Below are 14,775 nucleotides of genomic sequence, written 5' to 3'. Positions count from 1 at the left end.
TCACTTGTGTAACCTGTGGCAAAGAGCATAAGGTAGACTTGCATTGAACATTACAGCCAACGTCTAATAGTAACACCATAGGAAATTACCTTTCCTCCTTGGTATTCTTTTGGAACAGAAACATATGATTTGCTTCAGTGTTCCCTACCTAAACTCAACCAAACCAATTGATGCACCATTGCAGAATTGCAGTAAAAGAATATCTCCCTATACATGTAAACCATGGAGGCAAGGTTCGTCATCACATGAGAAATTAGGGAACTCTCAGACTATCCTATCTGTTGACTGTTGGTATCAACATTATATACAGATGAGTTTTACATGTCTAAATTATAACACACACAGAGACTCGACCCTCTTGTAACCCATTTCTGACCTCGAACCAAAACTCAAAAAGTTTCCTTCTTCTTCTTTATCGGTTGTTTGCTGTTGATTGTTGGCGTTAGTACAGAAATTGCACCTGAACAGTTAGAGCTTTCCCATACTTCTATCCCCTCAACACCTTCCCTACTAAGAAACAACCTATTCCCACCACCTTCAATCTTTTTTATAACTCCTCTTTCCATGTCCTCCACTTTATCCATAAAATTTCTCCTGTACAAATTCTCACTATCTCCTTCCTCGGCTACTCTTGACCAGACCTCTAGTTCCCCATCTCTTCCCAGAAACACTTGCTTCCTGTAACAGTGCAACACGCAGTCCTCGCCACCGCCACTGCTTCTCATGCTTGGGTTCTTGTCATGCAAATATACCCAAGGATCATCCCCTAAATTACGCAAATCCGCCATACCCACGTCGCCGGACTTTGAACAAACCTTGAACAGCTTCATCCCTTCCACGTCCACACCTACATCGGCAAATGAGTCGCCGAACCTGCTGCTCCGTCCTGACCCCGGTTCGTTCGTTTCCCATACTACTTTATCAAGCCTGGAATCCCACAACCTGATGTACCCGGAATACCCGAAAGCTCCTGATACGATCGCGCTCCCGACAAGCAGCCCATCAGCCGGCAACCATGTCAGTTTTCCTGGGACCATGGTCTTCACGCAGCTGCCCGATTGCCGTCCGAGAGTCGACGAGATTTGCAGCGTTGACTTGTCTATAAGGAGCACGCAGTTTTCCCTGTGCGGGCAGTCGAACGACGCGAAAACCGAGCCAGGGGAATCGGCGATGGCGGCGACTCGGGCCTTGTAGATCCTCGGATCCGAGGGGTCCCTCCAGTGGGCCGCCCCTACGCGGCGCGCCTTGGAAAGGTCGTAGAAATGGAGCCCCGCGGCCGATTCGGACCCCACCGCGGCAATCTCAGGCCAGATGCGGCGTATCGAGGTGATTTCATCGAGGTGTGTACGTACGGTGCCGGCGTGGGAGAGATTCCAATCATATAAGGAGATCTGGCCACCGTGGGCCACGCAGAGGGAGCCGTCTTCATCGTCAGCAGTATATGCGGAGACGAGACCATCGGCTGCTGGGAGAATGGTAGTCACGAGGGATGCGTCTGCACCTTTCAGCGGCACCGGGGACATCGCCGAGCGGAGACGGGACTCGACGCCGTAGTAGAGCGCCTCGTCGGCGAGTTCCTGCTTGGAGAAACGGCGGGCAGCGGACGAAAGGCGGTTCGACCGAAGAAGAGAGAGGAGGACCGAGAAGATTTCCGGGTCCCGGTCTATAAAGACCGGGTCCAGCTCGTTGAGCGGCCGGTTCAAGAGAGTCGCGAGGAGCGAATCCGGACCGCCGGATTCAATGGTGGAGGCTGTGGTTTCGAAGAGCTTGCCGCCGACGTTGAGTTTGACACGCCGGTTGGAACGGGTTGCAGGGGCAGAAGAATTTAAACAGGCCATGGAAGCCATGGTTTCAGGGCGGGGTTTTATGAGTTTGATTGCGGGGTTTTATTAATTATTTTAATAATTGGTTAATTAAAATTTTACCTAAAAATTTAAAAATAAAAAAAAAAGATTTATAAACACCTTAGAATTTTTAGTTCTGAGAAGTATTTATAAAAGGAATATATAAAAAGTTATATTTTCTATTTTTTATTTTAAAATTTAAAAATAAAAATAATGTGCAATAATTAATTATGATTATATATGTTGTATCAAGACAAAGTTTTTATATATCGTTATCTATTTAAAATTTAAAGTATAAATATAAAATTCATATGATAGTTTATATATTTACTTATCTACTTAAATTTTTTACATATAAAAATAGAATTTAATTTTTAATAGACTATAAATTATGTACAATATAATTCTTAATACAAAAATAATTTTAATGTAATATTGGGACAAAAAATTTGACCTGTGATTAATTTTAAAATTTAATAAAATATATAAAAATATAAATTTTAAATTTATAAAATTTTATTTAATGTAAAATTAAGAAAAAATAGATTGGAAATGAAATTGAAAATAATTTTTTAAAAAAATGGATAAAAATTTAGTTTCATAAAATATTTTTGAAAAAAAAATCGAAAACTAGAGGTCAAAACGTCATTAAAGAAAATTGTGCTACGTAGTACTGCCCAGTCAGAAGCTCTGACGAACGGAGTATGTCATGTGGCAAGGTACGCTGACTCGGTGCCATGCAGGAGACCACACACGCAATCTGCGTGCCCGCGATCGGATAGTCCGGATGCGTTTCTGTGCGCGTGGATAGTTCGGATCTGTTTCCTCCTTAAGCGCGACCGAACAATCGCAATTAAATGTGATGAACGGTTCAGATTCATTTTCTCTTTAAACTTGATCGAATGGTCGAAATCAAACGCGATGAACGGCTCAGATTTAAGGAAGATGGGTATAAATATCTCGTATCACACCAAACTCAAACCCTAGCCACCAGCCTCCCGTCGGAGAAGAAGAATCAGTCGCCGGAGAAGAGAGCCGACTTTCATCTGCCATCGCGCTTAAGCCATCTCCAACCGCAAAAAAAGGTTGAGCGAAGAAAAACGTCCAGCCGCAAAGGTGAACTGGCGGAGCCACCGCACCTAAAAATTCTATCGCCGGTAGATTTTTGTTTTTGACTTTTTTCGGCCAACCGAGCCCCCTAACATGTTTTCTTGCAGGATGTGTATAAAATCAGCTAAACCGGACAAAACTGGTCGAAAACGGCTAGTCCGAAGTAAACTGCCGCCGCGGGCAGCGGTGCTGCCGTGCCGGAATTTTGAAATTAGCCGAAAATAGTTTCTAACACTGATTTTAGATTTTTTGGTGTATTTTTAGATACGTAAAATGTGTTTTAATCTTCGCAAGATAATTCAGGAAACCCGAGCACTGCCAGTAAATACAACTGAAAGTTTGGTGTTTCAGACACTGATTCGAGTAAGAATCCATCACCTTATTCCCTATTATGGAATTAAAGTTTAATTATCAATAATACGATATTTTGCGTAATTTAAAAAAATTCGAAAATTAATTATAAGTTATTAATAGAGATAGGACTAGTTATTTATTATTATTTGTCTTATTTAACTGATTGTTTGATTTTACAGTTTTAAATGCATGATAATATACGAAAATTAGTAAAATGATTTAGTTGTGTTTTCTTAATGCATGTATTGTTTGTCTTGTGTTGATTTACAGTTAAATTGTAAAACTGAAAATTAAATGTAAACAGAAAATTAATTGGTTAAGTTAATGAATGAATGGTAGCTTTACTGAATATTCTAAGAGATTGTGGACGGACCGAGTACATAAGGAATTCTACTATGAACGTCGCCTCATACTGAATGGGGTATCGAGGATTGGTATTTTTGGCACTCATACCGGATATAATATGGGGACGATCCGTTTCACCCTCATACCGAATTGGTATTAAGGAATAGTATTTTTGGTACTCATACCAGATTGAGTATGAGGGCGGTCGGTTAGTTGACTATGTTAAATAATAGTTCACGCGTAATGGAACATTCTTATGGGTCCCCATAGATACTGGTAGGCAAATAAAAATGGAAGGTTGTTATTCTTGCTTACTTGAATATGAAATTATGATGTTGTTGAGCTATTGTCTCTATAGCTCAGTTTTAGAAATCTCGCAAATGTAAGTATGCAATAAATGGTTTTATTTATGATAAATGAATTTACTTAAATTAAGAGCTCCATTGGTTGTTTTTATGATTTTTACCAACCTTCAGGTTCTATATTGGTGAGTAGTGTGATATTTTTAATAGACTAGTGTACGTTACCCATTCATTAACTATTTCATATCAAAAGGATTAATATTCAAATTTCGATCAATAAGGGGGTTGTGAATAGTTCACTATCCGGACTCTTTCAAAAGGTAGTAAAGGTTGTCCTAAAATATTCAGTTGTTTACTTTTCGTTTATTTCTTTAATTTTTGTTTATTCTTTTAAAATATATATTCTCGTAATCTTATTGAATATTTTAAACTATTATTGTAACGGCCCCGGAAAATATTAAAATGAAATGAGTATTTAAATATATCGAATGCGGAAGCGAGATCAAAATTTCATTTAACATCCCTTACACGAAAAACCAAAAACGTACTTAAAATATAAAAGATTAAACTAACTAAGAAAGAAACTCGAAAATAAAACTATGCGTATGACTACAGAGTCTCTAGGCATCCCCTTCGTCGTCCTCCTGCGGAACGGGCTCGGGAACCATGTCTTCCTGATCTGAAATGGTTAATTAAGGAGTGAGCTACACTAGCCCAGTAAGAACATCACGATATCTCACCGTCACGGAGATAAAGGTGGGTAAAAAATCACAAAAAGACCAATGGAGCATAATTTACAATAAACTCGTTTATTAACAACAAAACCTTTTATCAATAATAAAACTTTGACCATCCACTTACCTTGGTGGAATTTATGAAAACAATATGAGAAAAACAATAACATTATCATAATCATTGAATAATCTAAGCTGTAAAACATAACACTTATCACGCCTCTTGTAATTCAATCATTGTACAACATATCTTTTTCTCATTTACCAGCCTACTAGTATCCGTGGGGGTCCATAGGGGTTCCGCTACCCGTTAACCTTTAACATTCATAATCAGTTTCCAGGGCCGTCCCCATACCCCGTCCGGTATGGGCGCCAAAACCATGAACCTCAATACCCCGTCCGGTATGAGGGTGAAACGGGCCGTCCCCATACCCCGTCCGGTATGGGCGCCAAAACCATAAACCTCAATACCCCGTCCGGTATGAGGGTGAAACGGGCCGTCCCCATACCCCGTCCGGTATGGGCGCCAAAACCATAAGATCTCCATACCCCGTCCGGCATGTGAGACCACAATCCCGGTAGGGTTCCCTACGGACCCGGTCCGTCCACCATCTCCCAGGATATCTAGTCAGGCTGACCCCCATAATACAATTATCAGTTTACACAATCTTTCATTTTTCCTTTTCCTCAATCAGCATCATCAATTCACATTTAAACAAGCAAATCGTAATTCATACCAAACAGACAACATACAGTATCAGTTTTTCAGTCATTCAACCCATAATTAATAAAAACGTAGTACATGCACACAAATCTGTAAAATGAACACATCAAACCTCATTTTGCATTTAAAGCTGTAAACAGGCCAAATAACAGTAAACCACCAATCACACTAGACTCGGGCTCCATTAGCTACCTTAAGCAATTTCACACATGCATTAATTCAAGAAATACCGTTTTATCATTTTGAACTTTAATACCGTGATAGGAAATAAGGTGAGGGGTCCTTACCTGTTTTCGGGATCCGAATACGATTCACAGTGCGCCTGCAGGCTGTCCCTAATTTTCCCCTGAATTTTTCCCGGGGAACTGAAACACGCTCACAGTACCTGCACGGGTTCCAAAAAAAATCCAAATTAGGCCCAGGGCCTCTTTCGGCCCAAATCGCAACTCCGGCACGGCGGCTCCGCCGTGCTCCGGCGACGGCGCCGCCGCTGGCGGCAGCGAGTCGCCTCGGGTTGACTGTTTTCGGCCGTTTTTGGTCGAATTCGGCCACACTCGCATTGGTCCTTGTCAGAAAACAACCCTAGGGCCCTCGGGGGGCCAAAAAATCACGGAAAAGCGGAGCTTACCGGCGGCGGCGCTCTCGGGTACGGCGACTCTCCGGCGAAGTTCGTGTTTTGGTGATTTGGCTTCGGTCAACCTGTAGAGAAAAGAATGGTGATCACGGTGATATAAAAATTGCATCGAACGGAGGCCGGGAAGGGCCTCGTCGGAGGCAAAAACCGAGAGGGGGCGCGGCGGTGCCGCTGGGCTTCGGTTGCGTATTCCGGCCGTTTGGCCGGGATTTCGGCTTCGATTTGGCCATAGGAGGAATCAGTGGGGAGAAACGAGTCGGGGGTATGAAATTTACCTCGATCGGCGGTCGGAAATTTCCCCGGTGCGGCGGCGAGTGGCGGCGGGTGGCGGCGGTCGGCCTCTGGTTCGTCTTCTCCGGCGAGCGGCTGGCGGCTAGGGTTTGTGGTCTGGTGTGGAGGTTCTATTTATAACCCCTTGCCTTTTGATCACAGCCGTTCATTTTGTTTTAATCTGGGCCGTTCGTTTTTGATTGAATCTGGGCCGTCCGTGCGATTGAATCTGGGCCGTCCGATCGCGTGATTGATCTGGGCCGTCGGATCGCACCCACGCGGATCGCCAACGTGGCTCCCTTTGGAGTGACGCGGTCTTGCCACGTGGCAGGCCCTGGTTGGCCGGGACTGCTGACCGGGCATGCTGACGTGGCTGCTGACGTGGCCGCCCTTTCTTTTTTTTCTTTTTTTTTTTTTTTTTTTTTTTTCTTCTCCTTTCCGGGTGCTACAACTCTCCCCCCCATAAAGAAATTTGGTCCCTAAATTTGCCTCATTACTCTTGATCAAACAGATGAGGATATTGGGCCCTAAATTCTGATTCCAGCTCCCAAGTCGCCTCCCTAGGCGTGTGGTTCTGCCACAAGACTTTTACAAATGATATTTCCCGGTTACGGAGTATTCTGCTTTCTCGGTCCGTGATACTGACCGGTACTTCTTCATAAGAGAAGTCCTCTCGGAGTGAGAGCGGTTCATGAGCCACGACATGAGAAGGGTCCGGATTGTACTTGCGCAGCATAGATACATGAAACACATTGTGAACCCGGGAGAGCTCAGGGGGCAGTGCAAGTCTGTAGGCAGTGGTACCAATCTTGTCTAAGATTTCAAAGGGTCCAATGTATCTGGGGTTTAATTTTCCCCTTCTGCCGAACCTACTAATTCCCTTGAAGGGGGTGACTTTAAGAAACACCCGGTCACCTTTCTCAAAGGCCAGGTCCCTCCTTCGGGTATCAGCATAGCTCTTTTGCCTACTCTGAGCTGTCTGGATGTTCTTCTTGATCTTAACTATCTTGGACGTGGTTTCTTCCACTAAATCCGGGCCAAACAATCTTCTATCGCCCACTTCCTCCCAACAAATCGGTGACCTGCACGGACGCCCGTATAGCGCCTCGTATGGGGCCATGCCGATGCTTGCTTGGTAACTGTTGTTGTAGGCAAACTCTATCAGGGGTAGATGGTCGTCCCAATGGCCTCCGGAGTCAAGGACACAAGCTCGGAGCATATCCTCCAGCGTACGGATTGTCCTCTCTGATTGTCCATCGGTTTGGGGGTGGAAGGCAGTACTGAGGGACAGCTTTGTTCCCATAGCTTGCTGGAAACTATTCCAAAACCGAGAAGTGAATCTGGGATCCCTGTCGGATACCACTGTTACTGGGACCCCATGCAGTCTGACTATTTCCCGGACATACATTCTTGCCAACTTGTCCAACGAATCAGTCATTCTGATGGCCAGGAAGTGGGAAGACTTAGTGAGTCGGTCAACAATTACCCATATGGCATCGTGTCCCGATCGTGCCTTGGGTAGTCCCGATACGAAGTCCATGGTGATGTGTTCCCACTTCCATTCTGGAATCGGTAAAGGCTGAAGCAACCCCCCTGGGCGTTGATGTTCTGCTTTGACCTGCTGACATACCAAGCACTTAGATACAAAGTCGGCTATATCTCTCTTCATCCCATTCCACCAGAATCGGGGTCGCATAGTTTGGTACATTTTTGTACTTCCTGGATGCATGGCGAACCTTGAACTATGGGACTCTGTCATGATGTCTCTTTTTAATTCATTGTCGTCTGGGACACACATTCTGTCCTTGAAACGAATCAATCCGTCGGCAGAGATCTGAAATTCTGAGTTCACTCCCTGTTCTGCATCCTTCTTGCGGTTTACTAGGGCGGAGTCGATTGACTGGGCTTCCTTTATTCTTTGGATTAGCTCGGGTTGGACTGCTAGGTGGCTCAAACATGTGGCCCTCTTCAGATCTTGCAGTCGAACCTGCTGCGTAGCCCCAATGGACCTGCATTCCGAAACCATCAGATGGGCTAGGGTGCCTGCACTCTTCCTACTGAGGGCATCGGCTACTACGTTGCCCTTACCTGGATGGTATAGGATGTCACAATCATAGTCCTTGAGGAGTTCCATCCACCTTCTCTGACGCATGTTGAGATCCTTCTGAGTGAAGATGTGCTTCAAGCTCTTATGATCGGTGTAGATCTGAAAGGTCTCTCCATACAAATAATGGCGCCAGATTTTCAAGGCGTGTATGATTGCGGCAAGCTCCAAATCATGGGTAGGATAGTTCTTCTCATGATTCTTTAGCTGTCTAGACCCATATGCTATAACCTTTCCATGCTGCATCAGGACACAACCCAGGCCCAGATAGGAGGCATCACTATAAACTGTATACCCTCCTGATCCACTCGGTAGAGCCAGCACGGGTGCAGTAGTCAGTCGCTTCTTCAATTCTGAAAAACTCCTTTCGCAGTTCTCATTCCAATCAAACTTTGCATTCTTCTTTGTGAGTCGGGTTAGAGGGGCCGCTAGACTGGAGAACCCTTCGACAAACCGGCGGTAATAACCCGCCATCCCTAGGAAACTGCGAATTTCCTTAACTGTTGTCAGCCTTTCCCAACCAAGCACCGCTTCAACCTTTTCGGGGTTCACCGACACCCCTTCCTTCGATATAACATGTCCTAGGAAGGCGGTTTGCTCGAGCCAAAATCCACACTTGCTCAACTTTGCATACAACTTCTTTTCCCTGAGTACCTGGAGGACTTGGGCAAGATGATGAGCATGTTCTTCTCTACTTTTTGAGTAGACTAAGATATCATCGATGAACACGATGACAAATTTATCCAAGAACTCTCTGAAGATTCTGTTCATTAGATCCATAAAGATGGCCGGGGCGTTGGTTAGCCCAAACGGCATAACCAGGAACTCATAGTGTCCGTACCTGGTTCGGAATGCCGTCTTGGGGATGTCTTCTGCTCTCACTTTTACCTGATGGTAACCTGATCGTAGATCTATTTTAGAAAAGACCTGTGCACCCTGCAACTGATCGAAAAGGTCATCAATCCGGGGGAGAGGGTACTTGTTTTTAATTGTTACCTTGTTTATCCTTCTATAATCAATACACAGTCTCAACGTTCCATCTCCTTTCTTTGCAAAAGTAACCCCGGCACCCCATGGGGAAATGCTGTGTCTAATGAAGCCACTGTTTTGTAGCTCAGTGATTTGTTTCCTTAGCTCTTCCATCTCGATGCGGCTCATTCGGTAAGGAGCTACCGAGATGGGTTGGGTTCCTGGCTGTAAGTCTATGGTGAACTCGACCTCTCTGTCCTCTGGTAGACCGGGCAGTTCATCCGGAAATACGTCTGGAAAGTCTCGGACTACTGGAATCTCTTGGATACAAACTTCCTTCTTGGGTTTACCATGTACCACGTCCGGGTCTGCATCGGCATCCTTCTGGGTAAGGTTGTAAACTCTGCCCTGGATTGGAGGCCTCCCTTGATTCTGGTTCCTAGGACACTCCCTCGCATAGTGCTGGGCACTGCCGCATATGCGACAGGTGTTGTTGAGGCGGTAGCAGGGTCGGTCCCCATGATCCCTGCCGCAGTACTGGCAGATCTTCCCACGAGCTGCCCCCATAGCCTGAGGAGGGCCCTGAGCGGCAGGCCTGGGTCTCTTGCTGGGTTGGACCGGCATGGTAGGCGCTGGCCTGCGGAGCGGGGCTGAAGGTCGGGAACTTCCCGCTAGCTGAGGGCGGGTGTCGAAGCTCCTTTCTATGATCTGCGCCTTTGCCAGGACTGCCGAATATGTCTCGAGCTCCATCACCAACAAGTGCTGTCTGATCGCCGGGCGGAGACCCCACTGGAATTCCCTGGCCTTTCGGCCCTCATCCAACAATGTCTCCGGGGCATGTCGGCCCAGCTCCAGGAACTTGCGGGCATACTCCGACACTGTCATATTACCCTGGACCAACTGAGCAAATTCAATTTCCTTTAAATGTTGGATGTGCTTAGGGAGATACTCCGCATGGAAAGCCGCTAGGAACTGCTCCCAAGTAACTGGTACAGGCAGGGTGGCCCGCTTGAGCTCCCACCAGCGTACTGCTTCCCCTACCAGCATGTAGGAGGCAATGGCAGCCCTCTGCTCAGGAATTACTCCCAAGGTCTCAAAGGCTCGCTCAGTCTCCGCCAACCAGTATTGGGCCTCTTCAAAAGAGGATTCCCCCGAAAAAGTAGAAGGGTTCAGTCTCCTGTACCTCTCTATGAAGCCAGGGTCGATCAAGGAGGGAGCGGGGTCCCGAGGTAAAGGAACTGGGGCCGGCTGAGGGTGAACTGGGGGACCCTGTGGTGGCGCCTGCTGATGGGGTGGGGGCACTGGAATGTGCTGTGGCGGTACCTGTTGGTACCGTGGCTGTGGTACCGGGTCGTACCGCGGCTGTGGTGCCGGGTGGTACTGTGGAGGAACAGGCTCCTGCCGGGGTGGCTCGGGATCAGCCTGCTGTAACGGGGGCTCAACCTGCGCTAGCGGAGGAGGTCCGGGTAACTCCCTTCTCTCCTCTTGCCTTCGCTGAGCAGCTACGAGAGCTTCCACCATCTCATATAATCTGTCCAAATCCTCCCGAAGCGAATTATCTTGGGCCGCTCGGTTTAGTGGGGGCCTTCCTCTCCTCATTTCTGTGTACCTGCATTTACAAGGAATGGTTGAGTAACGACCAATCGGTGAGTATTTCTTTAAAGGACTATAGTGTAAGGGATGGGTCCGAGGAAATGCGGCTCTGATACCAACTGTAACGGCCCCGGAAAATATTAAAATGAAATGAGTATTTAAATATATCGAATGCGGAAGCGAGATCAAAATTTCATTTAACATCCCTTACACGAAAAACCAAAAACGTACTTAAAATATAAAAGATTAAACTAACTAAGAAAGAAACTCGAAAATAAAACTATGCGTATGACTACAGAGTCTCTAGGCATCCCCTTCGTCGTCCTCCTGCGGAACGGGCTCGGGAACCATGTCTTCCTGATCTGAAATGGTTAATTAAGGAGTGAGCTACACTAGCCCAGTAAGAACATCACGATATCTCACCGTCACGGAGATAAAGGTGGGTAAAAAACCACAAAAAGACCAATGGAGCATAATTTACAATAAACTCGTTTATTAACAACAAAACCTTTTATCAATAATAAAACTTTGACCATCCACTTACCTTGGTGGAATTTATGAAAACAATATGAGAAAAACAATAACATTATCATAATCATTGAATAATCTAAGCTGTAAAACATAACACTTATCACGCCTCTTGTAATTCAATCATTGTACAACATATCTTTTTCTCATTTACCAGCCTACTAGTATCCGTGGGGGTCCATAGGGGTTCCGCTACCCGTTAACCTTTAACATTCATAATCAGTTTCCAGGGCCGTCCCCATACCCCGTCCGGTATGGGCGCCAAAACCATGAACCTCAATACCCCGTCCGGTATGAGGGTGAAACGGGCCGTCCCCATACCCCGTCCGGTATGGGCGCCAAAACCATAAACCTCAATACCCCGTCCGGTATGAGGGTGAAACGGGCCGTCCCCATACCCCGTCCGGTATGGGCGCCAAAACCATAAGATCTCCATACCCCGTCCGGCATGTGAGACCACAATCCCGGTAGGGTTCCCTACGGACCCGGTCCGTCCACCATCTCCCAGGATATCTAGTCAGGCTGACCCCCATAATACAATTATCAGTTTACACAATCTTTCATTTTTCCTTTTCCTCAATCAGCATCATCAATTCACATTTAAACAAGCAAATCGTAATTCATACCAAACAGACAACATACAGTATCAGTTTTTCAGTCATTCAACCCATAATTAATAAAAACGTAGTACATGCACACAAATCTGTAAAATGAACACATCAAACCTCATTTTGCATTTAAAGCTGTAAACAGGCCAAATAACAGTAAACCACCAATCACACTAGACTCGGGCTCCATTAGCTACCTTAAGCAATTTCACACATGCATTAATTCAAGAAATACCGTTTTATCATTTTGAACTTTAATACCGTGATAGGAAATAAGGTGAGGGGTCCTTACCTGTTTTCGGGATCCGAATACGATTCACAGTGCGCCTGCAGGCTGTCCCTAATTTTCCCCTGAATTTTTCCCGGGGAACTGAAACACGCTCACAGTACCTGCACGGGTTCCAAAAAAAATCCAAATTAGGCCCAGGGCCTCTTTCGGCCCAAATCGCAACTCCGGCACGGCGGCTCCGCCGTGCTCCGGCGACGGCGCCGCCGCTGGCGGCAGCGAGTCGCCTCGGGTTGACTGTTTTCGGCCGTTTTTGGCCGAATTCGGCCACACTCGCATTGGTCCTTGTCAGAAAACAACCCTAGGGCCCTCGGGGGGCCAAAAAATCACGGAAAAGCGGAGCTTACCGGCGGCGGCGCTCTCGGGTACGGCGACTCTCCGGCGAAGTTCGTGTTTTGGTGATTTGGCTTCGGTCAACCTGTAGAGAAAAGAATGGTGATCACGGTGATATAAAAATTGCATCGAACGGAGGCCGGGAAGGGCCTCGTCGGAGGCAAAAACCGAGAGGGGGCGCGGCGGTGCCGCTGGGCTTCGGTTGCGTATTCCGGCCGTTTGGCCGGGATTTCGGCTTCGATTTGGCCATAGGAGGAATCAGTGGGGAGAAACGAGTCGGGGGTATGAAATTTACCTCGATCGACGGTCGGAAATTTCCCCGGTGCGGCGGCGAGTGGCGGCGGGTGGCGGCGGTCGGCCTCTGGTTCGTCTTCTCCGGCGAGCGGCTGGCGGCTAGGGTTTGTGGTCTGGTGTGGAGGTTCTATTTATAACCCCTTGCCTTTTGATCACAGCCGTTCATTTTGTTTTAATCTGGGCCGTTCGTTTTTGATTGAATCTGGGCCGTCCGTGCGATTGAATCTGGGCCGTCCGATCGCGTGATTGATCTGGGCCGTCGGATCGCACCCACGCGGATCGCCAACGTGGCTCCCTTTGGAGTGACGCGGTCTTGCCACGTGGCAGGCCCTGGTTGGCCGGGACTGCTGACCGGGCATGCTGACGTGGCTGCTGACGTGGCCGCCCTTTCTTTTTTTTTTTTTTTTTTTTTTTTTTTTTTTTCTTCTCCTTTCCGGGTGCTACAATTATGTAAGGAATGTAAATTATAACTCTATTATTTCGTTTTCGCATTCAATTTATAATTTTATTTTCTTTTAAATATCAAACTGTTACATTTAATGATATATAATAATAGTTTTCTTTAAATTTTTTCAATCTAAATAAGTTTTAATTTTTAATTAATTAAAATTTATAAATTACGAATTACAAAATTAATTTATAATCTGTGTAATACGAAATAAAAATGCACTAGGAGCCGTAACTAATCGAGTAGTTATAGAAGCACGTGTGCAAGCTCGTAATGAAGGACATGATCTTGCTCGTGAGGGTAGTGATATTATCCGTGAGGTTAGGAAATGGAGTCCTGATTTAGTTACTACTCTAATATTATATTTGAATTCTCGAAAATAAATACTATTTAATCCAGTAATTACTGTTTTATTTTATTATTTATTAGTTGAATTGAAATTAAACTCAGCTTAATCTTTTACTAAAATAATTGAGTTCATCTTATCCCATCAATATAGGATAGATGAATACTTTCCTAGATATATAAGATCTTAAATACAAAATAATAAGATTAAACACAACTCAAATTTTCTATTGATATTGTTGTGTTGGGTCCACAATTAATCATATATATATATATATATATATATATGATAGGGATTCAGATAAATATCTAGTAATATATAAATTTTCATACTTAACAATATGTGAATTAAGACGTGCATTAATGAAAATGAAAAAATATATAAATGACTCAATCTTGAATGTGCTAGAAGATTTACCCAAATATTTTCATGCTAAAAAGTATATATCCTTCACATCTTCTCAATTTCAGTACCAAAAGAAAATTTATCAAATGACTCACTCATCAATAACTCCAGAGGAAGATGTTCTTGCTTCTGTTCTTGTACTGTTACAAGCAAGTACTTGTCTTAGAGGTAAAAGATATCAAAATTTATAACCCAAATCCTTAAAAAACTGATCTCTTCCCAATAAATTTCACTGGGTTTTAACCAGCTTTCTAACATGGAACACAATGGATCTCTTCCAATAAATTTCACCAGAGAACATCTCGAATCATGGTTGTCCTTCCCATATGTTTATCTACACTATATACTCTAAGCTTCATAAATGAGCAACACAATGGAAGGCACGAACTTGAGCCATAAAAGACATACCATATCATTTGGCATGGCTGTGTAACAAAAATTAGATGGTGGTGACAAATAACAAAGACTCAAGACTCCATTGTGAGTGCAATGTGACTGGTAGAATGCCTTACGGAAGAAAAATAACATTGTCCATATGTTGCAT

General features: G+C 44.9%; 1 protein-coding gene and 1 long non-coding RNA gene across 2 annotated transcripts; both read right to left on the bottom strand.

The window, feature by feature from the left end:
• On the bottom strand, positions 1-1,898 carry LOC110810504 (BTB/POZ domain-containing protein). Its single transcript, XM_022036705.2, has one exon. The coding sequence runs from the start codon at positions 1,845-1,847 to the stop codon at positions 390-392; it is 1,458 nt and encodes a 485-aa protein (XP_021892397.1). The 5' UTR covers positions 1,848-1,898; the 3' UTR covers positions 1-389.
• Positions 1,899-4,412: 2,514 nt separating this feature from the next.
• On the bottom strand, positions 4,413-6,712 carry LOC148253201 (uncharacterized). Its single transcript, XR_015812830.1, has 2 exons — positions 5,701-6,712; positions 4,413-4,634 (listed from the first exon to the last, which is right to left on the bottom strand). It is a non-coding gene; the product is annotated as an uncharacterized LOC148253201 (long non-coding RNA).
• Positions 6,713-14,775: the final 8,063 nt, after the last annotated feature.

The sequence above is a fragment of the Carica papaya genome, chromosome 6, assembly GCF_054855325.1.
Source record: "Carica papaya isolate Zhongbai chromosome 6, ASM5485532v1, whole genome shotgun sequence".
NCBI classification, from domain to species: Eukaryota; Viridiplantae; Streptophyta; class Magnoliopsida; order Brassicales; family Caricaceae; genus Carica; species Carica papaya.
The sequence above is the reverse complement of the archived record's forward strand: the minus strand, read 5'-3'. Positions and strand labels throughout refer to the sequence as shown.